General features: G+C 38.7%; 2 protein-coding genes across 6 annotated transcripts in view; one reads left to right on the plus strand and one right to left on the minus strand.

The window, feature by feature from the left end:
* The window catches only part of TIMMDC1 (translocase of inner mitochondrial membrane domain containing 1), a 30,888-nt gene extending 12,087 nt beyond the window's left edge, over nt 1–18,801 (plus strand). The window contains exons 5-8 of one of the 3 annotated variants that reach the window (XR_005198400.1): nt 3,658–3,736; nt 7,706–7,816; nt 15,291–15,543; nt 17,503–18,801. Coding sequence is in view for 1 of the 3 variants with exons in the window: in XM_017518911.2 (XP_017374400.1) it covers nt 3,658–3,736; nt 7,706–7,816; nt 15,291–15,441 (341 nt within the window). In the remaining 2 variants the exon portion in view is untranslated. Of the gene's footprint in view, nt 1–3,657; nt 3,737–7,705; nt 7,817–15,290; nt 15,925–17,502 lie in introns of those variants that run through there. The other 2 variants (XR_001821863.2, XM_017518911.2) reach the window with 2 other exon arrangements.
* CD80 (CD80 molecule) overlaps nt 16,450–25,882 on the minus strand; it is a 30,416-nt gene continuing 20,983 nt past the window's right edge. For 2 of the 3 annotated variants that reach the window (XM_017518906.2, XM_017518910.2), the window contains one exon: nt 21,415–21,697. In XM_017518906.2, the coding sequence (XP_017374395.1) occupies nt 21,462–21,697 (236 nt within the window). In that variant the 3' untranslated portion in view covers nt 21,415–21,461. Of the gene's footprint in view, nt 17,667–19,808; nt 19,921–21,414; nt 21,698–25,882 lie in introns of those variants that run through there. The other variant, XM_017518908.2, reaches the window with a different exon arrangement.

Consider the following 25,882-nt stretch of genomic DNA (forward strand, 5'->3'; position numbering starts at 1 on the left):
AAAAATTAGCTGGGTGTATTGGTAAACGTCTGTAATCCCAGCTACTTGGGAGGCTGAAACAGCAGAATCGCTTGAACCCAGGAGACATAGGTTGCAGTGAGCCGAGATCACGCCACTATATACTCCAGCCTGGGCCACAGAGTGAGACTCCATCACAAAAAAAATAAAAATAAAAAAAGGTTAAGCATAATTTACTGTGCAACTCAGCAATTCTGTGTCATCCATTCAGTTGGATATTTTCATCAGTAAAAAGAAATTGTTACATGCTGCACACATGCTACAAACTTCAAAAACATTGTTAAGTGAAAGAAGCTAGACACAAAAAACTTCATAATATATAATTCTATTCATATGAAATGTCCAGAATAAGCAAATCTGTTGAGTTAAAAAGTAGTGATTACCTGAGGTGAGACTAGGAACCAGGAGTAACCACAAATGGGCATGGGGGATCTTTCTGTAATGATGGAATCATTTTTAAATTGGATTTTAGTGATGGTTGCATAACTAAATTTTTTTTACTAAAAATTAGTGAATTTTACATTTAAGTGAATTTTGGGCTATGTAAATTATACCTCAATAAAACTGTTAAAAATACATTAATACAGAAGGGGAAGAAGACAGTGCTTTTAGATAGGAGGAAACAGAATTGTTTGTGTTTGTAGATAATATTTTAAAAGATGACTTGAAAAACTGTTGCTAGTCATTAAAGTATAAATAATAGAAATGGAGGAATAGTTGATAGTTAACAGTATTATTCTACTTTATAAATTGAAAGCAATTCAAATAAAAATTACAGACTTTTTAAAAAAAACTTGATACAATGTCTAAATTATATCTAAAATGCTGATTATATGAGCATAGCAAAGATATTTCAGAGAAAAATAATGAGGGGCCTTGCAAGTGTAAAATTAAAATGTGTATAAAGTTGCAATAAAAAGGACAGTGAGGTATTGGTACATCTGTGGAGTGGAATTCAAAGATCAGGAACAAAACGAACAAAACCAAGCACACACAAATAAGTAAAGGTGATATTTCAGATTTTTGGGGAAAGAATAGACCCTTCATGGGCTGGAACAATTATTAACTATTTGGAAAGAAATTATAACTATTCAGAACAACAATATTAGTTAACATTTATTATGGTGCTTACGTAAAACATTCACGAAAGATTAGGGAAAATATATATGTACATATGTCTCTGATTTCTGGGTGGGAATCTACATAAATGTGTACATATACACAATTGACCTTTGAACAACACTGAAAACAGCTTTGAACACAGCAACGCTGACTTCTGCCTTGTGCAGTTGAAAAATCCATGTATAACTTTTGACTCCCTAAAAACCTAACTGCTAATAGCCTACTGTTCTCCAGAAGCCTTAACAATAACATAAACAGTTGATTCACACATAGATTGGTATCTACATGTATTTCATGCACTTAAAGACATATTTTTTTAACTTTTTTGATATTTTTAGACTAGACCGTTTGTGAGTTTTTTGAAATTACTGCACATCTCCAAAACATTTTTCAATATATTTATTGAAAAAAAAAATCATGTGGTTGGGCATGGTGGCTCATGCCTGTAATCTCAGCACATTGGGAAGCCAAGGTGGACAGATCACTTGAGGTCAAGCGTTTAAGACCAGCCTGGCCAACATGGTAAAACCCCATCTCTACTAAAAAATAGAAAAAATTAGCCAAGTGTAGTGGCGCGCACCTGTAGTCCCAGCTACTTGGGAGACTGAGGTGGGAGAATAGCTTGAACCTGAGAGGCGGAGGTTACAGTGAGGCAAGATCATGGCATTGCACCCCAGCCTGGGCAACAGAATGAGACTCTTGGTCTTAAAGAAAGGAAAAAAAAATCATGTATAAGTAAATCTGCACAGTTCAAACTCATGTTTATCAACTCAATATATTTTTAAGTATAAAAATTAGGAAATATATAGGAAACACAGTTTTGGCCACATAAAAGTTGTAAACTTATCTATGTCATAAATACTATAGAAGACATTAAATGTAAACAACTCCAAAATAATATTATGTGCAGGTAATGGATAAAAGCCCTAATACATCAAAAAGAAAGGATAGCTCAACTGAAGCTTTGACAAAGGACATGAATTTGTAATTCATAGAGGTACCACAAATAACTTGTAAACCTAAGGAAAAACAACTGCTTTTCTCTACTAATCAGAGAAATGCAACTTAAAATTACATACTACTTCTGTCCTATCAAATTGGAAAAAATAAACTAAGAGAATGCAAAAGTCTAGATTACTTGCATACTTTTATTTGGAAAATAAGTTTATGCATCCTTTTTGAATAGCAGTTTAGTAATTTAAGTCAAAAGCTTTAAAAACGTTTATACTGTTTGACCCAGAAATTCCATTTCTGTGAGTTCATTCTAAGGCAACAGTTGTACAAAAAGATGATTTGTGGAGGGATTATCATCACACCTTTATTTAAAGTATTTATAAAGAGAAAACCTACATATTAGACAAAAATTTGTGGTACCTCCATGCAATGGAACCATGTGGAAGAAAACTTAGTGATACAGAATTTAATAATATGTTCTGTGAAAATTTTAGTATGTACAGCATGGCCCCAGTTTTTTCTTTTTTTAAATTTTGATTGGAGGATTAGAAAAAAGGACTAACTCATTACTCTAGGTAATAGGATCAAAGATTATTTTGGTTCTTGTTTTGAAATTTAAAAAAATGAATATGTAGTACTTAAAAATGTAAATCTCAAATGTTATTTCTTTTGTTTTTTGAGACAGAATCTTATTCTTTTGCTGAGGCTAGAGTGCAAGGGTATTATATCTGCTCACTGCAGCCTCCACCTCCGGGGTTCGAACAATTCTCGTGCCTTAGCCTCCTGAGTAGCTGGGATTATAGGCCTGTACCACCACACCTGGCTAATTTTTGCATTTTTAGTAGAGACAGGGTTTCGCCATGTTGGCAAGGCTGATTTAGAACTCCTGACCTCAAGTGATCTGTCCATCTTAGCCTCCGAAAGTGTTGGGGTTACAGTTGTAAGCCAGTGTGCCTGGCCTCAAGTGTTATTCTTTAAACAGTGTTACCACCTTAGATGGCATTAGTTGCATTGTGTGTAGTGAAAAGAAAATGAATGAGCATGATTGATGCACAGTCGCAGCAGAAAGGAAAGAAGTCTCTCTGTGCTCTGGTCACCAGTACTGTAGGCCAAATGCTGCTTGCTTGTCGCTCTGCCTAAGTAGTGCTATATAGCAGTACAGACGGTGAGTCTAGGGAAAGGCATAAACTGGAAGGGCTAGTGAAGGATTTTTTGCTTTTTTAAATTTTCCTTGAAGAAAGAAGAAGTGAAAGAGAAGGGGGAAAATGTTTTCAAATTTTTAAGGAGAGATGGGCAAAAGTGAAGCAGAATGATTGGATCCATAGAACAGATTGGAGATTTATTTTTGTAGAAGGGATGTTTCTTCCTTTGAATCTGCAGAGTAGATGGGAAGCTACCTGTGTTGGCATTTTAGATTCAGGAAATATCAGCTGTTATAATATTTTAACATTGGGTTCAGAAAGCTCACTTAGGGATTTGTGCCCTTTTTATAGAAGGAAAATTTTAAAATAGAATTCTAGTATTTAAAGATGATTTAATACTGCCTTTCTTGTTTTTAAATAGCTGTCTCAGGAAGTCTTTTTAGAATAAACTTAGGCCTGCGTGGCCTGGTGGCTGGTGGTATACTTGGAGCCTTGCTGGGGTAAGCATTAACATGGTTTGATTTTAAATTGGCACAACTTTCATTAATGCCTTGCCTATTAAAAAGTCTCACTTATTTTCAAAGAAAATTTAGTCCTTAGAATCGATAAAAGATCCCTAGTCTTGTATTGGCAGTAGTTTTGACTGTCCAGTTCTAATTCTACCCCAATAGTTTATCTTGTTTACAGTTTTTATTTATACTATAGTTTATTTTACTTAAAAATTAACACATTTTACTTAAAAGTTATCACAATAAATAACAGTGATTCAGTACACCTATCTAAGATAGGGCCCTTATTCAAAATTCCTTTTTACTGGGTAAAACTGTTTAAATATTGCTAACACCTGAAGCTATAGTTTGAACAGAGGTATTTATGGGAGCAGGGAAAAACCAACAAATAGTTAACAAGCATCTCCTTCCTTAACAAGCCCATCCTCCCTCCCTCGCTCACTCCCTCCCTCCCTCCCTCCCTTCCTTCCTTTTGTGTTTTTAGTAGAGACAGGGTTTTACCATGTTGGCCAGGCTGGTCTTGAACTCCTGACCTCATATCCACCCGCCTTAGCCTCCCAAAGTGCTGGAATTACAGGCGTGCGCCACCACACCCAGCCAACAAGCATATTCTATAAAAATTTTTGGTGAGATTTAGGTTTTTTTGCTTAATACATTTTTTTTAAAATGTTATTCCCCAACTTTTTACTTTGAACAATTTCAAACCTGCAGAAAAATTGAATCAATTAATACATTGAAACCCCATGTACCCTTCACCTGGATTCACCAATTGTTAGCACCTTGCTGATGTTTTCCATATCTCTGTGTATGTGTGGGATGTGAATATATTTCGTTTTCTTTCCTTTTGCTTCTTGGCTAAACCGATTGAGAACTCGTGACATTTTACCCCCATATATATCAGCATGTATTTTCCAGGATGAAGAATACTCTTCCATGAAATTGTAATGCAGTTGTCACAGTAAACATAGCGCATAGTGAAAGGAAAATGAATAAGCAACTATCTAAGGGCCTATATTCAAAATTCCTCAATTATCATACTAATGCCCACAATGTTTCTCCATTTTGTTTGATTATCCCATCATGATTAGATTTATGTTTAATGTGTTTTTGTCAGGAATACGTACAACATAGGTGAAGTTGTAGCCTCAGCATATCACATCAGGAGATAATTCTGTTACCTATTATAAGTAATATTAACTTGAATTACTTGATATATTGGTTTTCTACTGCTGTGTAACAAATTACCACAAACTGAGCATGTATTGCATATAAAGCAACACCCTTGTAGTTCTGTAGATCCGAAGTCTGGCTAGGTTTCTCTGCCCAAGGTTTTACAAAGCCAAAGTCAAGGTCTTGGCCGGGCTGGACTCTTACCTAGAGGCTCTGGGGAAGAATCTGTTTCCAAGCTCATGTTCTTGACAGAATTTTGTTCCTTGTGGCCGGGCACAGTGGCTCACACTTATAATCCCAGGACTTTGAGAGGCCAAAGCGAATGGATCACTTGAGGTCAGGAGTTCAAGACCAGCCTGGCCAACATGGTGAAACCCTGTCTCTACTAAAAATACAAAAATTAGGCAGGCATGGTGGCAGGAGCCTGTGATCCCAGATACTCAGGAGGCTAAGGCGGGAGAATTCCTTGAACCCAGGAGACAGAGGTTGTAGTGAGCTAGGATCATACCACTGCACTCCAGCCTGGGTGACAGAGTGAGACTCCATTTCAAAATAAAAAGAATTTAGTTCCTTGTTCCTGGAGGTCTGAGGTTCCTGTTTTCTTGCTGCCTGTCAGCCAGACTATTCTCTGTTCCTGGAGGCCACCCACATTTCTTGTCCCAAGGCCGCTTCATATTTAAACCAGTTGCAGCACATTGACGACTCCAAATACTTTGAATCTTCAGCTTCCACTCTGCCACCGGCCAGGGAAAATGCTGCTTTTAAGTGTTCACTCAGATCTCTGTCTCCTTGTTCATTACCTCAGATTCAACTAATTAGCAACCTTAATTTCACTTCTAAAATCAGTTTTTCCATGTAAGATAATATAATCATGGGCATAATACCATATTCATGGTTGGGATTAGGCAGGAAATTTGGGGGGACCACTTTAGAATTCTGCCTACTGCACTTGGTTCTGGTGTTATCTGTTTGGTGTCTCCACTGCAAAGATATCTTTTTCCTAATGTGATTAATTAGTAATCTGGAGGGTGAAACTGAATATTCTGCTCTCCAGCTATCTTTTCATCATGTGTTTTTAGTGATACATTGACAATCCATGCTGTAATCTGTTGGTTACTAGAAAAGTGGTGGTAAAATGTTTATGAGCTAGTTGTGTCAGTCCTTCTGTTTTTATTAGTTGCTATCTGACTAGAAGAGTTCTCCCTTCCTCCCTCACCTGTTCACCCCTTTGTCTACTTCCTTTTAAGGAGAAGATGATGCTATAGATTTAACGACTTCTTAAAAAATTTAAATAAAATCGCATGTCATAATCTACTGTTGCCATTACTTTTGTTGTAGTGTTAATATACCAGTTTGGTTTGAAGGGAAAAGTTGTAGAAGTTAGCAACAAAAATATTTTTTATTATGGTTATAAACAAATAGCATAACATTCACCATCTTAACCATTTTTAAATGTATAGTTCAGTAACACTAAGTATATTCACATTGTGCATGACATCTGTAGAACATTTTCATCTTGCAAAATGAAACTATATCCATTAAAAAAACTAATTTCCCCTCCCCACACCCCCCAGCCCTCAGCAAACATGTTTTTACTTTCTGTTTCTATGATTTTGACTACTTTAGATACTTCATATGAGGAATCATACAGTATTTATCTTTTTGTGACTAGCTTATTTTGCTTAGCATAATAATATCCTTGAGGTTTATCTATGTTGCAGCATGTGACAGGATTGCCACTTTTTTTTTTTGAGACCGAGTCTCGCTGTGTCACCAGGCTAGAGTGTAGTGGCACAATCTCAGCTCACTACAACCTCCATCTCCTGAATTCAAGTGATTCTCCAGACTCAGCCTCCTAAGTAGCTGGGATTACCAACCACCACACCCAGCTAATTTTTGTATTTGTTAATAGAGACGGGATTTCTCCATGTTGGCCAGGCTGGTCTCGAACTCCTGACGTCAGGTGATCTGCCTGCCTTGGCCTCCCAAAGTGCTGGGATTACAGGCATGAGCCACTACACCTGGCCTGCCCTCTTTTTTAAGGCTGCATAATATTCCATTGTATGTGTATATCACATTAACCATTTGTCAGTGGACATTTAGGTTGCTTCCACTTAGCAAAAATAGTTTTTAACATGAGGTTAAATTATAGATGGAGGAAATTTAAGGTAGGTGAAGGTCAAATACTCCTAATCCGAGAACACAAGAACCAAACTCTTTATCACTATAATAATTATTAACTAAATCAGTTTCTCAATGGGTTGCTATTGGCATTCTGGGTGAGACAGTTATGCCAGACTCTTGAACTTTAGGATATTTTGGTGATCCCATCCCCAAAAGCCAGTATAGCATCCCTTTCTCAACCAAAAATGCCCTCTACATTTCTTGTCTCCTAGAGGAGCTGGGGCCATTCTGAACTAGAAATTTCATTTCATCTTTGGTGTGGGGCTACTTATTAGAACTTGTCATAAATATATATTTTTTTCCCTCTTTGTTTTGATTTATTTCTCATTTCTCATGAAAACAGCCAGTTTCTAGATCTGTTGTTTTGTTATATATCAGCCAACTTTAGAAGGCTGTAATGATTGTTTTTCTCTGTTGTTCAGTCCAGGGAAGAGATTACCTTATTTTTTTTTTTTAATTTGACAAGGACACTTTAATTCTCAAATGTTCCTATACCTGATAGTGAACAAGTGGCTCTGGTGTTGCTCACGTCTTAGCAGAGAATCTCACAAGTTGTAAGGTCTAATGACTCTTTTTTCCTGAGCTTTTCCTCTCTTTTCTTCTCAGCACTCCTATAGGAAGCCTGATGATGATAATTCAGAAGTACTCTGGTGAGACTGTTCAGGAGAGAAAACAGAAGGACCGAAAGGCACTCCATGATCAAAAACTGGAAGAGTGGTAAGGAACATGTTAAGCCCAGGGAATCTTGGCTGTCTTATCCCCAGGCCTTATATAGTGGTGCCCTGTTAAACTCATGTACTTTAAACTGCTACTCAATTCAAGAAGAGTTTATTTTTACTGATACAACTCGTACTATACATGTATTTTAATCTATTTAAAGAGAATGGAAAAATGAAAGACATTAATTTTAGTTTTAATTTAATGAAGATCTTTCTTTGTATATGTTCTTTTTAAGTTAAAATGTTGTAAATCTTATTTGCTTGCGTGTTTTTTCTTTTCCTATGTTCTTGACTGCATAGGAAGTTACCTAAAGAGAATATTCATCAAGGAGTGAGGTTTACTTGGCATATTTAAAAAGTACATCCTTTGCTGGGTGGGGTGGCTCACTTCTGTAATCCCAGCAATTTGGGAGGCTGAGACAGGTGGATCACCTGAGAGCAGGATTTCGAGACCAGCCTGGACAACATGGTGAAACACCATCTCGACTAAAAATAAAAAAGTTACCTGGGCGTGGTGGCACACACCTGTAGTCCCAGCTACTTGGAGAGGCTGAGGCAGGAGAATCACTTGAACCCCGAAAGCAGAGGTTTCAGTGAGCTGTGATTGTGCCCCTGCACTCCAGGCTAGGCCATAGCGCAAGACTCTGTCTCACAAAAGAAACAAGTGACATTCTTTTTTATACACACATACGTAAGTAACACACAGCATGTTAAGTCTCCACAAAGATTCTTTTTCTTGCTGTAGACACAGAGGAATTAGGTGGACAGTAGCTGTTCATGCACTGAAGCCACTGAGGAGCATGAAAACTTTTACCTCTTGCATCTAGTCATTTCCTGGGATGCAATTTGTGGGGTAGGGCAATCGGACTGATAGCAACTTTGCACAGATTCTATATGTAAGATCAACGTAACAGGCTGCCATCTAGTGCTCCTGAGTACAAATGATTCTCACTAGCTCAGCTTCCTGGGTACCTAAGACAGCACTGGCTGGTGCTGCTGTTGCTGTTGCTGTTCGGTATTATAATTGGATAGATGAGAAATCATCATTTTCTAGTGTTTTTAGTTGAAACCTTACGTTTCTGTTAACCATACACACATGGAAATTCTTAAGAGCTGTAGGTCCATTATCCAAGGACTTAGGTGCTATATGAGAAAAAAGCATTGATTTTGGATTTCAAGGTTTCAATGAAACCTTGAAAGCTAGACCTAAATCGAGCTAAACTATCAGTTTGTTCTGTGATCTTAGATACTTTCCTTAACTTCAAGCCCTGAGGTTTTTTTTAGCTGTTCTAAGGAACAGAATTATACCACCTTGTTCAGTGTTTGTTTTATTCCTTCCTTTTTGTAGTAAAAGGTAGGTGGGACACGCAGTTATCTAGGTTCTAGGGTGCACTTAAAATTCTGCTGATATAATTTGACATTATAGAAAATTAAAAGGATGAAAGCATTCCCTAGGTGCCGGACTTCTTTTTTATTTTTTGAAAAGGAAGCGTTGAGAAAGAGGTTAGAAAGGTAAGGAATGTATATTGGCTATTTGACATTGATACAGGATGTTATGAAAGAATTAGCATTTGGAAAAATATGAACACATAACTATTTCAATTTAAAAAGTAGGGGTGGGTGCAGTGCTCACACCTGTAATCTCAGCTTTTTGGGATGCCAAGATAAGCAGATCACTTGAGGTCAGGAGTTTGAGACCAGCCTGACCAACATGATGAAACCCCACCTCTACTAAGAATACAAAAATTAGCCAGGTGTGGTGGCATGCACCTGTAATCCCAGCTACTCAGGTGGCTCAGGCAGGAGGATTGCTTGAACCCAGGAGGCAGAGGTTGCAGTGTGCTGAGATCGTGCCACTGAACTCCAGTCTGGGCCACAGAGCAAGACTCTGTCTCAAAAACAAACAAACAAACAAATAAATAAATAAGTAAATAATTTTTAAAAAGTGAATGAAAAAAACTGCAGAAGTTTGTCAGTGATTTAGAGATCAGTGATTTTGAGATGGTAAAGCTTAAGAATTGCTGGCAAAGGCTATTCTAAGGTCATTCACCTGGAGTTTCCACCACAGGCAACCCTGCCAATTCTAGTGAGTGAGCTGCCATGTGCACCCCCTGAAGACCGGCCGACCTGGTGCCACCATTTACCCCCCCCCCCATCAGGTTAACAGCAGATTTGCCAACAGGAACCTTACAGGTCAGGATAGAATGAGATGATACATTCAGAGTGCTGAAAGAAAAAAAACAAACTCCTACCAAGAATATTACACCTAGCAATGCTATTCTTCCAAAATGAAGGAGAAATAGTCTTCCCAAGACAGGCAAACACTGAGGGAATTTATCACCATTAGACTGTCTTATAAGAAATGCTCAAAGAACTCCTACATCGGAATGCAAAAGTACGGTAGCTACCATTATGGAAATACATGAAAGAGTAAAACACACTTGTAGAGCAGATACACAAATAGGAGTGAGAAAGGAATCAAACCTTATAATTACAAAAATCCGTCAACCATGAAAATAAATAGTAGGGGAAGAAAGAAACAAAGGTTATACAAAACAACCAGGAGACAATTAACAAAATGACAGGAGTAAATCCACACCTATCAATAACAACGTCAAATGTAAACACTTTAAATTCCCCAGTTAAAGATTTAAACTGGCTGAATGAATTTAAAAAAATTTACAGACTCAATTATATATTCTGACTACAAGAAACTCACTTCACCTGTAATGGTACAGGTAGGCTGAAAGTAAAGGGATAGAAAAGGATGTTCATGCAAATGGAAATCATAAATGAGGGGGAATAGCTATACTAATGCCAGATAAAATTGGCTTTAAATAAAATATAAAAAGAGACAAGTTCATTATATAGTGATAAAGAGATCAATTCAGCAATAGGAAATAACTATAAATATATATACACCCAACACCAGAGCATCCATATATATAAACAAATAATATTAGAGCTAAAGGGAGAGAAAAACCCTAATATAATAGCTGGGAACTTCAACACCATACTCCCAGCACTGGACAGATCATCTAGACAAAATCAACAAAGAAACATCAGACTTAAAGTGTACCATAGATCAAATGGACCTAACAAACATTTATAGAACATCACATCTAACAGCTGCAAAATACACATTTTTCTTTTTCTTTTCCTTTTTTTTTTTTTGAGATGTAGTCTTGCTCTGTTGCTTGAGTGCAGTGGTGTGATCTCAGCTTACTGCAACCTCCGTCTTGCAGGCTCTAGCGATTCTTCTGCCTCGGTCTCCTGAATAGCTGGGACTGTGGTGGCACACCACCACACTTGGCTAATTTTTGTTTTTTTATTAGAGACAGGGTTTCACCATGTTGACCAGGATGATCTCAATCTCTTGACAATCTCTTGATCTCCTGATCCACCTGCCTTGGCTTCCCAAAGTGCTGGGATTACAGGCATGAGCCACTGCGCCTGGCCTTTTTTCTTATCTTGGAATGTACAAGTATCAAAAATTTTAAAGGTCAGAATAATGTCAAGTATTTTTTCAGACCACAACAGAATAAAACTAGAAATAAGTAACAGGAAGGACTTTGGAAACTGTGCATATACACAGAAATTAAATAACATGCTCCAGAACAACCAGTGGGTCAATGAAATAATTAAGAAGGAAATTTAAAAACTTCTTGAAACAAATGAAAATAGAAACACAACATACCAAAATATATGAGATACAGCAAAAGCAGCACTAAGAGGGAAGTTTACAGCAATAAATGCCTCCATCAACAAGTAGAAATATTTCAAATAAACAACCTAATACTGCACCTCAAAGAACTTGAGAAACAAGAACAAACCAAACCTAAAATAAATAGAAGGAAATAAATAAAAAGATCAGAGAAGAGCTGAATAAAATAGAGACTTAAAAAAAATACAAAAGAACAACTAATGAAAAGTTGGTTTCTTGAAAATAAACAAAATCAACAAACTACTAGTTAGAAAAAAGACCCAAATAAATAAGGTAAAAAACAAAAAAGGAGACACTACAACTGATACCATGGACATAGTTAGTATCATTACAGAGTACTATAAAACAACTATATGCCAAGAAATTGGAAAAGCTACAGGAAATGGATACATTCTTGAGCCCATATAATCTATCAAGATTGAGCCAAGAAGTGATAGAAAACCTGAACAGACCAATCACAAGTAACAAGATTGAACTTGTGATAAAAAGTCTCTCAACAAAGTAAAGTCCAAGACCACATGGCTCCATTGCTAAATTCTGCCAAACAGTTAAAGGAGAATTAAGACCAATTATCAAACTATTGAACATAATGAAGATGAGAGAATTCTTCCAAACTCATTCTACAAGGCCATCATTACCCTGATACCAAAACCAGACAAGGGCACATTAAATAAATAAATAAATAAATAACCTACAGGCCAATATATTCTACAAAACAGTTCTTAACAAAATACTAGGAAACCAAATCCAAGAATACATCAAAAAGATTATACATCATGAACATGTGTGACTTATCCTAGGGATGCAAGGATGGTACAACATACACAAATCAATAAATGTGGTATATCATATAAACAGAAGGGAGGACAAAAACCATATGATCATCTCAGTAAATGCAGAAAAAATCATTTGGTAAAATTCAACACCCCTTCATGATAAAAACTTTCAGAAAGTTAGGGATAGAAGGACTATTTCTCAGTACAATAAAGGCCATGTATGACAAACTCACAGCGAATATACTGAGCAGGGAAAAGTTGGAAGCTTTTCCTTCAAAGAACTGGATTGAAATAGGAATGCCCACTCTTACCAGTCTTATTCAACGGAGTATTAGAAATCCTAGCCAGAGCAGTTGGGCAAGAAAAAGAAATAAAGGTCATTGGCTCACATTTGTAATCCCAGCCCTTTAGATGGCCAAGGCAGTCAGATCACTTTAGGTCAGGAGTTTGAGACCTGCCTGGCCAACATGGTGAAACCCCATCTCTACTAAAAATACAAAAATTAGGTGGGTGTGATGGTACACACCTGTAATCCCAACTGCTTGGGAGGCTGAGGTAGGAGGATTGCTTGAGCCTGGGAGGTGGAGGTTGCAATGAGCCAAGATGGTACCATTGCACTCCAGCCTGGGTGACAGAATGAGACAAAAGAAAATTAGCGGGGCACAGTAGTACATACCTATAGCCCCAGTTACTTGGGAGGCTGAGGCTGGAGGATCCCTAGAGTCCAGGAATTTGAGGCAGCAGTGAGCTATGATTGCATCAGCGCACTCCAGCATGGGCAAGAAAGTGAGACCCTGTCTTTTTTTCTTTTTTTTTTTTGAGGTGGAGTTTCACTCTTACTGCCTATGCTTAAGGGCAGTGGTGCGATCTTGGCTCACTGCAACCTCCACCTCCTGAGTTCAAGCCATTCTCCTGCCTCAGCCTCCTGAGTAGCTGGAACTACAGGCACACACCACCACACCCAGCTAATTTTTGTATTTTTAGTAGATTTGGGGTTTCACCAGGTTGGCCAGGCAGTTTGGTTTCAAACTCTAGAACTCACGTGATCCACTCACCTTGGCCTCCCAAAGTGCTGGGATTACAGGAATGAGCCACTGTGACCCTGTCTCTTTTTTAAAAAAGAGGTGGGGAGCAGCTTGAGGGGAAACTTGTATTTCTCAAAAAGTACATACAAGTGGCTAAAAAGTGTATGAAAAAGTATTCAACATAAATGCAAAATTGGGGTGATGTTTATCCCAATTAGAATGTCTCTTTTAAAAAAGGTAAAATAAGTTTTTGCGAGGATGCAGAAAGAAAAGGGAACTCACATACTTTTGATAGGAATGCAAATTAATACAGCCATTATAGAAACAGCATGGCAGTTCCTCAGAAAACTGAAAACAGAACTACTATATGATCCAACAGTCTCCCTAGTGGGTATTTATCCAAAGAAAAAGAAACCAGAATATCAAAGACTTATCTGCACCCCACCCTTATCGTGGCACTATTCGTAATAGCCAAGGAATGGAGTCAATGTCATTGTCCATCAGCAGATGAATGGATAAAGGAAATGTGATATATATGTACCATAGAATACTATTCAGCCATAAAAAAGAATGAGATCCTGTCATTTGTGGGAACATGGATAAGACTGGAGAGCATTGTTATGTAAAATAAGTCATCCACGGAAAGATAAATACTGCATGTTCTCTCACTCATGTGGAGCTAAAAAAAAATGGGCTCATAGAAGTAAAGAGCAGAATTATGGTTAGTGGAGGTTGGGGAGGGAAAAGGGAGGAGTCTAAGGAGAGGGAATTTAAGAGATTGATTAATGGGCACAAAATTACAACTAGAACAGAGGCCTAAGTTCTAGTGTCTGTGGCACTGTAGGATGACGATAATTAATAATAATTTATTGTGCATTTTCAAGTAGCTAGAAGAGAGGTTGTTAGAATGGTTCCAACACTAAGAAATGATCAATGTTTGAGGTGACACATGACATATATGCTAATTACCCTGATTTGATTATTACGCATTGTGTATTTATGAAAATATTCCTTTGTACTCCATAAATATGTACAATTATTAGTATCGATTTTAAAAAGAATGGATAAAAACAAATCATAGTAAGGAAAGGATACTTTGGCAGAATGAAAGTGTCAAAATTGTATGGCATATATGTATGTGTTTATATGTGTGTGTGTGTAATATTTCTAAGGAGAGTTAATTCAGCAAATGTTTAAGTGCCTACTTCTTGTATGTGCCTACTTCTTTGCTTGAAAATAATACAGGAAAATCAAACAAATTGAGAGTAAAAAAAAAAAAATGCCTTAGTGAGCAGAAAATGTAGAAAACTAACGATAGAGATACAGAACAAATGACCAAATCTGTTTGTGAAGAGTGAGAAGAAACTTTAGGCAACCCCAATAATCACTGAAGACAGACACTAATACTTGATTTAGAAACAGAACTGATCTATTATTTGGAAATTAGATTTTAACTCTTCATAAATATAAATCTATAATGTTGTCCTATCTGACTTTTCTCTACCTAGAATTACCATTGTTATATCATTTCTCCAGTTCCTACAAGATCTGGTCACAGAGTTTAAGAGTTGCAGGGTATTTACAGTCCCCCAGCCCTGGGAGGAAGAGGACAGCGAGACTTCAAGCCTTCACACCTTAGCACAAAGTGTGTCAGCTCCCACACATCACTCCTATAAGAATTCTAAGACCCAGTATACTAGGAATATTTTATGGATCAGAACTGTCACCACAACAGTATCCATTATAGTAATGTAGAAGTCATAATTGGCTTGTGAGGTTAGGCAAAAGAATGAAGTTACTGTGTTTGAACTGCAGGGAGCAGTGTTTGCTCTGAAGTTGTTATACCAAAGCACGGAGAAAAAGACAAATGCTGTCCTTTTTGTTTTAAATTCGTAAGAACTAAAGAAATTGAGCAGTATTTGATTTATCCTTTTTATTTGATTACAGGAAAGCCAGATTACAAATTACTGCACGCCTCCCTAAGCAAATTGAAAGTAGCATACAGAAAAATCAACCTGAGGATGATGCTAAGAGAATTGAAGCACTGCTAAACCTTCCTAGAAACCCTTCAATAATAGATGAACAAGACAAGGACTGAAAGTACTCTGAACTTAAAACTCAGTGGAGAGTTGACGGGAGCTATGCTGCCATGTCTTTTGAATGCCAACACACAGGCCACTCTTTGGTCAGCCTGACAAATGTAAGTACTGGTACCTGTGGTGGCAGTGGCTTGCTCTTCTGTTTTTCTTTTTTAACTAAGAATGGGGCTGTTGTACTCTCACTATACTTATCCCTAAATTTAAATACATATTTATGTCTGTTGATCTATCAATATATACATATATGAATATATCCACCCACCTAGATTGTATAGCAGTAAATAAAACATTTCCCAAGAGACTAAAGTTGAATTTTACAGTTCGTATATTTATTCATGTAGTCTTTTAAAAGGGTATTCTGGAAGGAGGAGAGGGAAAAAAACAGGTAAGGCAAATGGTCTGTGAAACCCTTGGGTCCTGGAGCAGTGTGAGGCTAAATGTGTAGTAGTGTTTGGTTTAATATTAATAAAAATCAGAGATGATTTCTTTGCCACTTGAAATAAAATACAAATTCAACAAAAAGTAGATCAGCATTATTAAAGAAACAGTTAACATTGTTTCTTCCCTTAGTATTGCTGACAAAGTATCTGCTGTAGAATACAGAAATTACTTAGATTAGAAATATAGCTAACAACTGTTAGTAAATGAAAAGAATTACTGAATTAGGCATATTGACAGGAAGCAACTGTTAGTATCTTTTGTTGGTGTTAGACCTCTCTGCCATACACTGAGAATATAGTTGTTACATAGGAGCAAGGTTTGTGAAACAGCATAGTGAGGTAGCTAAAGTCATGGGCTAGCTCTAAAGGCTTTGAATCCTGGCCATGTGGCTTAGCTGCCATGAGAAGTGCATTTAAGAAACTTTGTCATCTTTTGCTATCCAACTCTAGACTTTCAGATGATAATGTGACTGTCCCAGCTTAAGTTGCATCCACTCCTGGTCTAGAGTATTGTGGAAGGCAGTTTTAGAGAAAGGAGCCATGAGTAACAGAAACAGCAACTGGGTGTGTGTTAAAACACGCACTTTGAATGAAGAGATCCCCCATACAGGCTTTGTGTGAGCAACATGGCTGTTTATTCCCCCGGGTGCAAGTGGGCTGAGGCTGAAAAGGGCGTCAGTGAAGGGCAGTGGGATAGGAGTTGGTTTTATAGGTTGGGGCAGATCTTTTGGGGAGGGGGCAGGGGTATTATGTAGGTGAGGGTTGTGGGGTGGGGAATGATCAGCTGAGGCAGGCTGGTCTTCAGACTTTCTGGGTCCAGGCTTCCACATGGAGGCCTGACAGTATGTCTTTCCAGTTCTCCGCTGATGTCAGAAAGACCCAGAAATACCAAGGAAAAGCCGTCTTAGGGATCTAAGAAGGCTCTGTGAAAAGCTACCACTTTAGACATTGGAAAATACCTTACTGTTTAGTGCATACACAGTAAATAACTCATTTTAAATGAGGACTTTCTCATAAATATTTTACAAATGAGGTCAAACTAGCATAAAGCCATTTAAAGAGATTATCAGTCCAATATGAACCAATTGATTGTAAGTCTTTGGACCATCCCTTTCCTCCTTGACTGCTGCTTTGAGGTACATAAATCATTCATGTTAAATATCAGAGGAGATTAGTTTTGGATAGTTCTACTTTCTTTGTACCTCATGGGGGAGTGAGAAAGCAACAATAGAGAACACAATGAAAAATGGAATACTGGCTAAACACCAGTAATATTTCCATTATCCTAAAGATGTTCATGCCATACTACCTATACATGATATTGGACTTTTGTAAACCACAACATGAAATCAGATCAAGTCTCTGAAGCTGACCTGATACTGGACAAATTCTACTTCCAGCAGCATTTTGCCTGACATGTATATGTATACACCAGCTAACAGGCCAGAGTCAAACTGATGAAGGGAAAGAGCACCAGAGTTAGGAAATCTGGGTTCTGGCACTGGCCTTTATAATTGTGGTTGTCCTGGGCCTCAGTGCCTTTGTCATTAATGACACTGGTATTCTCTAAAGTCCCTTTCAGAACTCAAGAATTCCACATTTCAAAACCCCTTTATCCAGGTCAGCAGAGCAACTTCTTTGCCCACCGTATTCCTCTAGACACTTCCTGCAAAGCAACTGAAGTGAAGAAGCACCTAAGAACAGATACACAAAGGTCAAGGTGGGGTAATCCTGTCCCTCTGAAGAAGTTCCCAGAAGAGGTCAATTGCAAGTGAAGGTGGGACCTGAGAAAACAAATAAATGATTACATCAAACCCTATATTGGCAAAGGAGGAAAACTTCTTAAATTTATATACATATATATTTAATATATATTGGTGCTTGCTAAACATTTGCCTAATCAATATTTCATGTGATAAAAATTGCCAGAATAGTTTTAAGTTGTCTCATAATTTAGCGCTCTCTTCATATTCTTCAGCTATCAAGATTACTATGTCCAAGTTGGGAGTATCTTTGATCTTGAGATTAAAAATATATATATAATATGTATTTATATATTTAATATATGTATATATTATTTTATATATACTATATAACATTTTTTATATTTAATGTTTATATAAATACAAAATATATAAATACTTATATATCTTATATATAAATATATATTTAATCTCAAGATCAAAGATATTCCCAACTTGTACTTAGGAATCTTGATAGCTGAAGAATATGAAGAGAGGGCTAAATTATGAGAGAATTTAGAACTACTCTGGCAATTTTTATCACATGAAATATTGATTAGGCAAATGTTTAGTAAGCACCAAGACACTCTTCTATGTGTGGGGCAAACAAAGATGTATCAGGCACAGTTGCTTTCCTCAATAAGCCTACATACAGTCCGGTAGAGGACAGAAGGAAGATGTGGTACATGAGAATCAACCCATGGTGGTGGTATGAGATGTGCTATAGAGGTGGAACTGCTTGAGCTGGACAAGATGGTTAGATAAGGCCTTGTGTAGAAGACTGGGTACATGGTTTTATTCTGAAGTATCAGTAGACTGAGCAGAAGACTTTTTAGATAGAAAGTCAGGAAAATTGTAGATAATGACAACTGAGCCAGAGCAACATCTTGGAGGGGACCTTTTGAGGAGTGAACGAGCATTCAGTGGAAATGAGAAAACAGGATAGGAAGTTGGGAGACTGCCTTGGGGGAATATATGTATAGGCTGCCAGTTTGTAGTGAACAGAGCCTGAACTTGATGTCCAGTTTGAACCTTGGTTTTGTTCCTCATCTATATGGCCTTAACCTCAAGCAAATCACTCAACCTCTGGGAGCCTCTGGTTTCTCTCCCATAAAATGGAAATCGATCTTGCTTATAGCAATTTTTATAAGACAAGATGAAATAGTGCTTTTGCAAAACAACCTGTTGTGTAAGTCCCAGGTGTTATTGTTTCTTTTTCTTTCTATTTCCCCCTCCTGCCCAGGACAATTCTTGCTTTCCTTTATTTTTAGAGATAATTTTCTAGACTAATTTCTTACGCTGGTGTTACTCCAACCTTCACAAGTCAAAGTTGAACTGTCGAGGGAGGCTCATAACTACCCTGAACCTGATAGTCAGTGTCTTGGATTCTAATGTCCCACATAAGTTTCTCTTGCATGAAAATTCCTGGGGATTTGTGACTCACTAAAGCTAATGCTGTGTTAGGTTCTCTTAACAGGACGAACATTCCAAACCCCAGATAGTAATTATCCCATTATATGTAGAGTCAGTAACACCAAATCTAAAGTCTTGGGTTCTATTTACCCCATTCATGTGAGACACTGGAAACTATACCATGTGAGGAACAATTGACAGAACTCAGTGAATTTAGACTGAAGAGATCAGCTGGAATGTGGAAAGTTAAAAAGTTTTGGAGCTTTTCCTGTAGGCACTGGGTTCTCTTCTGAGTTTCTGAGTAGGAAAATGACATGACAGAGTAGTTCTTTATGAAACTTTGCTCCATGATTGATCAGTAGGATGTCTGTTAGTTACCATGTTAGTACAAAGTGGCCCTAACCCATATCCATCAATACTGAGAGATACAGGGGAAAAGGAATGATCAGATTAAGAAATTAGCCCAGGCAAGATGAACTCAAATTAGTGTTTTATAGATAATGAAAAGCATTGAATTGGCTAACAAGAGGGGGGAATATTTCAAGATGGCAGAATGGAAACCTGGCAAAAGAAGAGGTTGCATTAAGCGAATTGCATGTGGGGAGAAAGGAGAGGGATTTTAGGCATCTTGTATCTGTTTAGTGTAACCTGAAAGGTTTTTGAGAAGGTGAGGTAGTAGGCAAAACAGCTTAAATTTAGTACTAAGAGGAAGAGAAGAGTGCCTCATGATCTCCAAAATCCATGTATCCCAGAAGAGATGACGGAGGCTACCTTCAGATGTTTTTTTCAACCTCTTGCTTCTGCGGATCCTGTTATATAGGGCGTACGCTTTCCCTTCTCAATCTCTCATTCCTCCTTCTCTCTCTGCATCTTGGGGCAAAGCCTTGGAGACAAGAACAAACAATAAAAATGATAAGTGAGTTTCCCTTGAATTGTGCACATATATTAATATTTAGCAGTGCTTCACACTGGCTTAGAACTGGAGCAGTGATTCTTATACCAGGGGCGATACAATGCTACCTCTCCACCTCTCTACCAAGGGAACATTTGGCAATTCGTGGGGATATTTTTGGTTGTCACAACTGGGGCAAGGAGTGCTACTGGCATGTAATGAGTAGAGGCTAAGGAAGCTGCTAAACATCCTACAATGCATAGAACAGCACTCCAAAACAAAGAATTATCTTGCTCAAAATGCCAGTAATGTTGAGGATGAAAAACCCTGAATTAAAGGGGTAAGACTGGATAGTTGGTATTAGAAACATCCTTGAGCCCACCTTTTTATCTTACCCTTGTGAAAAGTTGGTAACAGCAGAGACTCTCTAAGGAATTCACTGAGCTTTGGCATTTGTGTGTGTGTGTGTACGCGTGCACGCGTGCGTGCAAACACTCTAAAACCTGGAAAAATCAGCATATGTTGATCTCCCAATTTTATTTGATCAGAGTACATGCTTTCTACTCAAAGAAGAGTAGCTATTTCTTCATAGTGATGATGGCCATATCTTAGACCATAGAACTCGCAGCTCCTCTTCATTTAATCACAGAGATTGAGGGCAGCATATGCCTAACACCCAAAGTATAAATTTGTAGGGTAAAATCTTAGAAATGTTTTCTTTCATCAACCACTCCGGATCTTTCATCCGAAAATGTATTCTAATGAACTGATAATTTTTTTTGTGAGATGGAGTCTCGCTCTGTTGCCCAGGCTGGAGTGCAATGATGCAATCTTGGCTCACTGCAACCTCCGCCTCCTGGTTACAAGCAATTCTCCTGCCTCAGCCTCCTGAGTAGCCGGGACTACAGGCACATGCCACCGTGCCCAGCTAATTTTTGTAGTTTTAGTAGAGATAGGTTTTCACCATATTGGCCTGGTTGGTCTCGAACTCCTGACCTTAAGTAATCCACCTGCCTTGGCCTCCCAAAGTGCCGGGGTTACAGACGTCAGCCACCGTGCCCAACCTAAGAACTGAGAATTGGGAAGATCACTTGTAGCCATGTAGTTTCTCAGCTATATTAGTGCATCCTGCCTTCCTCCAAGAAAATGATTCTTGGCCCCAAAATTTGTCAATTTGCCTTTTCTCTAACTCCAAATCAAAATTAGAATAACAGAAGGATGGTGTCCATGGAAGTTGGAATTCACTAAGGAGTTCATAACAACTTACCTGCCAAATCAACTAGCCTTTAAAAAAAACACACACAAACAATAGAGTATCATTTAGCCTCAGAACGTTTTCAAATAGCAAACCTCAGTCTCCAAAAATATATAAAGTTAGGGAAAAAATAAATGAACTAAACTAGAATGTGTCTTGAGGGTGGTGACTTCTTGTCTTTGTAATTCCAGTGCCTAGTAGAGTGCCACACATATAGGAGGTGTCCGGAAAATGTCCAGTGAATGAACAGAACTTGCTTAGACAAGTAAAGGAGATACTAATGTTTCCATAGACTTGCTATAAACATGAGAAAAGAATAGGCTAAAACCTCAGAGAGATGCTGAACCATGCTAATAAGAGTTTGGTCTTCCAGAATTGAAATCAGAACGATAGTGTGATAGTACTTACGGTAGGTCAGGCGGCAAAGCACAAAAATTCCGATTACTAAGAGTAGCATAATGAGCGTAGTGACCCAGGATAGGAGCGAGGTATCAGGAAAATGCTCTTGCTTGGCTATGGAGGGAAAAAAATAATATCAGCTGTAATGTGTTTCCTACTGCCTGATACTCATTCTGTGCCTTTTCTACTGATGCAACTGTGGAGTATTCTTTGCCTGGTAAGCTCTCCAGTATGCAGCTGCTAGCATTTTTCTTGCATAATTCTTCAATCAGGTGCATACTTGTGGGCAACTAATATTCAGATGTCAGATATATTAAAACTGAAAAAGACACTTTGAATGTCTGCATTTACTGAATTAAATAGACATAAGGAAGACTCTAAGAAAGTATTTTAAAAACCGTCTTGACATACTTCACTTTTATAGCTGATTATAACTATGTATTACTACTAATTGATTGATGTTGTGTTCTAGGTATACTTTATTTTTCTGTCTCTAGCTCTGTCATGCCGCCTTCCTTTGTCTTAGCATATTCTGTCTCCACACAGACACACACACCCTTTCCTCACAATAGCTGCCCTAAAGCTACAGGAGCCACTTTGTATTCACTTTCAGATACAGGTTTTTCACCCTCTAGCCTAGAGCTACTGGAAATACAGAACAAGTCTGGCAAAAAACTAAGTGTGGATATGGCTTGGTATTAGGTGGGACCATCCTAGAAGAGAGCCCTGAAGGTTATCAGCTGTAGCTTCAGTCCCACAGAGAGCACAAGAAGTACCCGAGGAAGGATGAGGGTGGGGAGGAGAAAGGTGTTGGTGGATATGGTGCTGCTGGTTCATCCCTCCAGATTAGGAGCAGCAGCTACACTATTTATTCTTCAGCTGCTTTGAGGAATAGTTAGCAGCAACATCTGGAAAAGGGGCAGGGACACAAATTATAGCAGCTCATCTTCTAGTTTCTCTGAAATGGCTTACAAATAAGTGAATATTTACCAACTTATTGTTTTTACTTTTCTGATTATTAAACCTAGTGGTTTTATTTATTTATTTATTTATTTTGATATGGAGTCTCACTTTGTTGCCCAGGCCAGGCTGGAATGCAGTGGTGCAATCTCGGCTCATTACAACCTCTGCCTCCTGAGTTCAAGCAGTTCTCCTGCCTCAGCCTCCCAAGTAGCTAGGATTACAGGGGCATGCTACCACGCCCAGCTAATTTTTGTATTAGTAAAGATGGGATTTCCCCATGTTGGTCAGGCTGGTCTTGAACTCCTGACCCAGGTGATCCACCCACCTCAGCCTCCCAAATTGCTGGAATTGCAGGCATGAGCCACTATGCCTGGTCTAGTTTTATTCTTTTGCTTGTTGGACTTCTCATCAGCATTTGGCTAGTTGAACGCTTCTCCTTGGACTTCTATGTTACCGTATCCTTCTGTTTCTGTTTGTTGCATTCAGTTTTCTCTGAAGGCTTTTCTTCCTTTTTTTGTCCTCTAATTATTGTTGTTCCCATGGTTCTGTTTGTGGTCCCATTTGGCCCTCACTGGTCCCAGGCTTCCTAGGTGATATCCTCCACACCCGAGACTTGAAATGCCATTTGAGGCCAGGCACGGTGGTTCACACCTGTAATTCTGGCACTTTGGGAGGCCAAGCTGGGCGGATCACCTGAGGTCAGGAGTTCAAGACCAGCCTGGCCAACATGGTGAAACTCCGTTTCTACTAAAAGTACAAAAAATTATCAGGGCGTGGTGGTGTGTGCCTACAATCCCAGCTACTCACGAGGCCAAAGCAGGAGAATTATTTAAACTAGGGAGGTAGAGGTTGCAATGAGCTGAGATCACACCGCTGCACTCTAGCCTGGGTGACAGAGTGATACTCTATCTCAAAAAAAGGAAAAGGAAAAAAAAAAAAGGAAATGTCATCTGATTTCTAAATTTGCATATTGGATGGATTCCAGCATCTCCACCAGATTAAAGCTGAATTTACTACACATTTTCCAAATCATATCTACCACCTGTATCTCCCATTTCAGTTAATAACAATACCATTTAGTTACCCAAGTAAGACTGTGGTATTTTTTTTTTGTGCTCATTTCCCAGTAGGCTCCCATGTATTTTCTGTTCTATATTCAGAATATCTCTGGAACTTACTGCTTTTTCCCAAATCTCTTGCAGCAACTGCCTTAGTTGAGATTTTTCTCATCTCCCACTTAATAGCCTACAAACTGGTCTCTTTGCTTCAGGTTTCCTAGGCTCTACTAACTCCTGCACATTGCTATCACAGTAATCATTCTAAAACACATATTTTATCTTAGTGTACCTACCACTTAAAGACTAGGGAGAATTGGTTTTTCTTTTTTCTCTTAAAACACAAGATTGCGCCGGGCGCAGTGGCTCACGCCTGTAATCCCAGCACTTTGGGAGGCTGAGGCGGGTGGATCACGAGGTCAAGAGATCGAGACCATCCTGGTCAACATGGTGAAACCCCGTCTCTACTAAAAATACAAAAAATCAGCTGGGCATGGTGGCGCATGCCTGTAATCCCAGCTACTCAGGAGGCTGAGGCAGGAGAATTGCCTGAACCCAGGAGGCGGAGGTTGCGGTGAGCCGAGATCGCGCCATTGCACTCCAGCCTGGGCAACAGGAGCGAAACTCCGTCTCAAAAAAAAAAAAAAAACACAAGATTGCATGGAGACATTAAGTGATTACTAGAGCTGACCTCTACAGACTAGAATGACACAAAAAATAACAAGCCAATGCTGTTATCCAAGGAGTCTGGAAGTTTCACAGGCTTCAGCTGATTCCTGGCTTCCACTCCACACCCATCCACAAGTCTCATTCAACCTAGAGAGAGTATGTGTGTGAGGAAGTGAGGGAGACCTCAGTAGTATCAAGCCAGCTCTGTCGTGATACCTGCTAGAAACCTGGTAACAGAGGCAGATCCAAAATCCAAGGTGCACAGCTGTGTGAGGGCATTTGCACATGTAGCTTGTTACATACCATGAGTACAACTCTCCTAGATTTATTGCCTTCCAGTTTATCAAGGGAAAACAAATTTGGTAGGACTACACTAAAAAGAATCATATGCCCAATCTGCTTAATTAATAACATTTGGGCTTTTTTTTTTTCCTTCAGATCAGTTATTTACTGATGTGGTTTGGCTGTGTCCCCACCCAAATGTCATCTTGAATTATAACTCCCACAATTCCCACATGTCATGGGAGGAACCCAGTGGGAGGTGACTGAATTATGGGGGCGGGTCTTTTCTGTGCTGTCCTCATGATAGTGAATGAGTCTCATGAGATCTGATAGTTTTATAAACAGGAGTTTCCCCATACAAGCTCTCTTTTTGTCTGCTGCCATCCATGTGAGACGTGACTTGCTCCTTCTTGCCTTCTGCCATGATTGTGAGGCCTCCTCAGCCGCGTGGTACTATGAGTCTAAACCTCTTTTGTAAGTTGCCCAGTCTCAGGTATGTCTTTATCAGCAGCATGAAAACAGGCTGATACATTTACACATCAATGCTGTACTCACATTGACCTATAACATTTCTACGAACTTAATGTATGTTTGTGTAGTCAGCCCTTGACATCCCATAAATGCATTAGTTGCTTTTGACTCTTATTCTAAATAATCCCCACACAATCCAATTAATGAGATTTGAGATATTTATACCCTAAAGCTCTCCAATCACAAAGACAAAAACCCTTAAGTTGGCAAACTATAGCACATGGGCCAAACCTGTCCTGCCACCTGTTTTTAAAAATGAAATTTTGTGGCTGGTCATGGTGGCTCACGCCTGTAATCCCAGCACTTTGGGAGGCCAAGGCAAGTGGATCACCTGAATTCAGAAGTTCAAGACCAATGTAGTGAAACCCCATCTCTACCAAAAAAATACAAAAATTAGCTGGGCATGATGGCAGGCACCTGTAATCCCAGCTACTTGGGAGGCTGAGGCAGGAGAATCGTTTGAACCCAGGAGATGGAGGTTGGAGTGAACCGAGACTGCGCCATTGCACACCAGCCTGGGCAACAAGAGTGAAAGTCTGTCTCAAAAACAAAGAAATAAATTTTGTTGGAACACAGCCATGTCATTCATTTATGTCTTATCTGTGGCTGTTTTTGTGCTATAACCAGCAGAGATGAATTGTTGCAGCAGAGACTGTGTGACTACAAACCTTAAAATATTTACTATCTGGCTCTATTCAGAAAAATTTTGCCAATCCCCATCCACATATATCCATATTTTAATATAAATAATGTCAGCCAGGTGCAGTCACTCATACCTGTAATCCAGCACTTTGGGAGG

This window comes from Cebus imitator, unplaced genomic scaffold (assembly GCF_001604975.1).
Source record: "Cebus imitator isolate Cc_AM_T3 unplaced genomic scaffold, Cebus_imitator-1.0 Scaffold713, whole genome shotgun sequence".
Taxonomy (NCBI): domain Eukaryota; kingdom Metazoa; phylum Chordata; class Mammalia; order Primates; family Cebidae; genus Cebus; species Cebus imitator.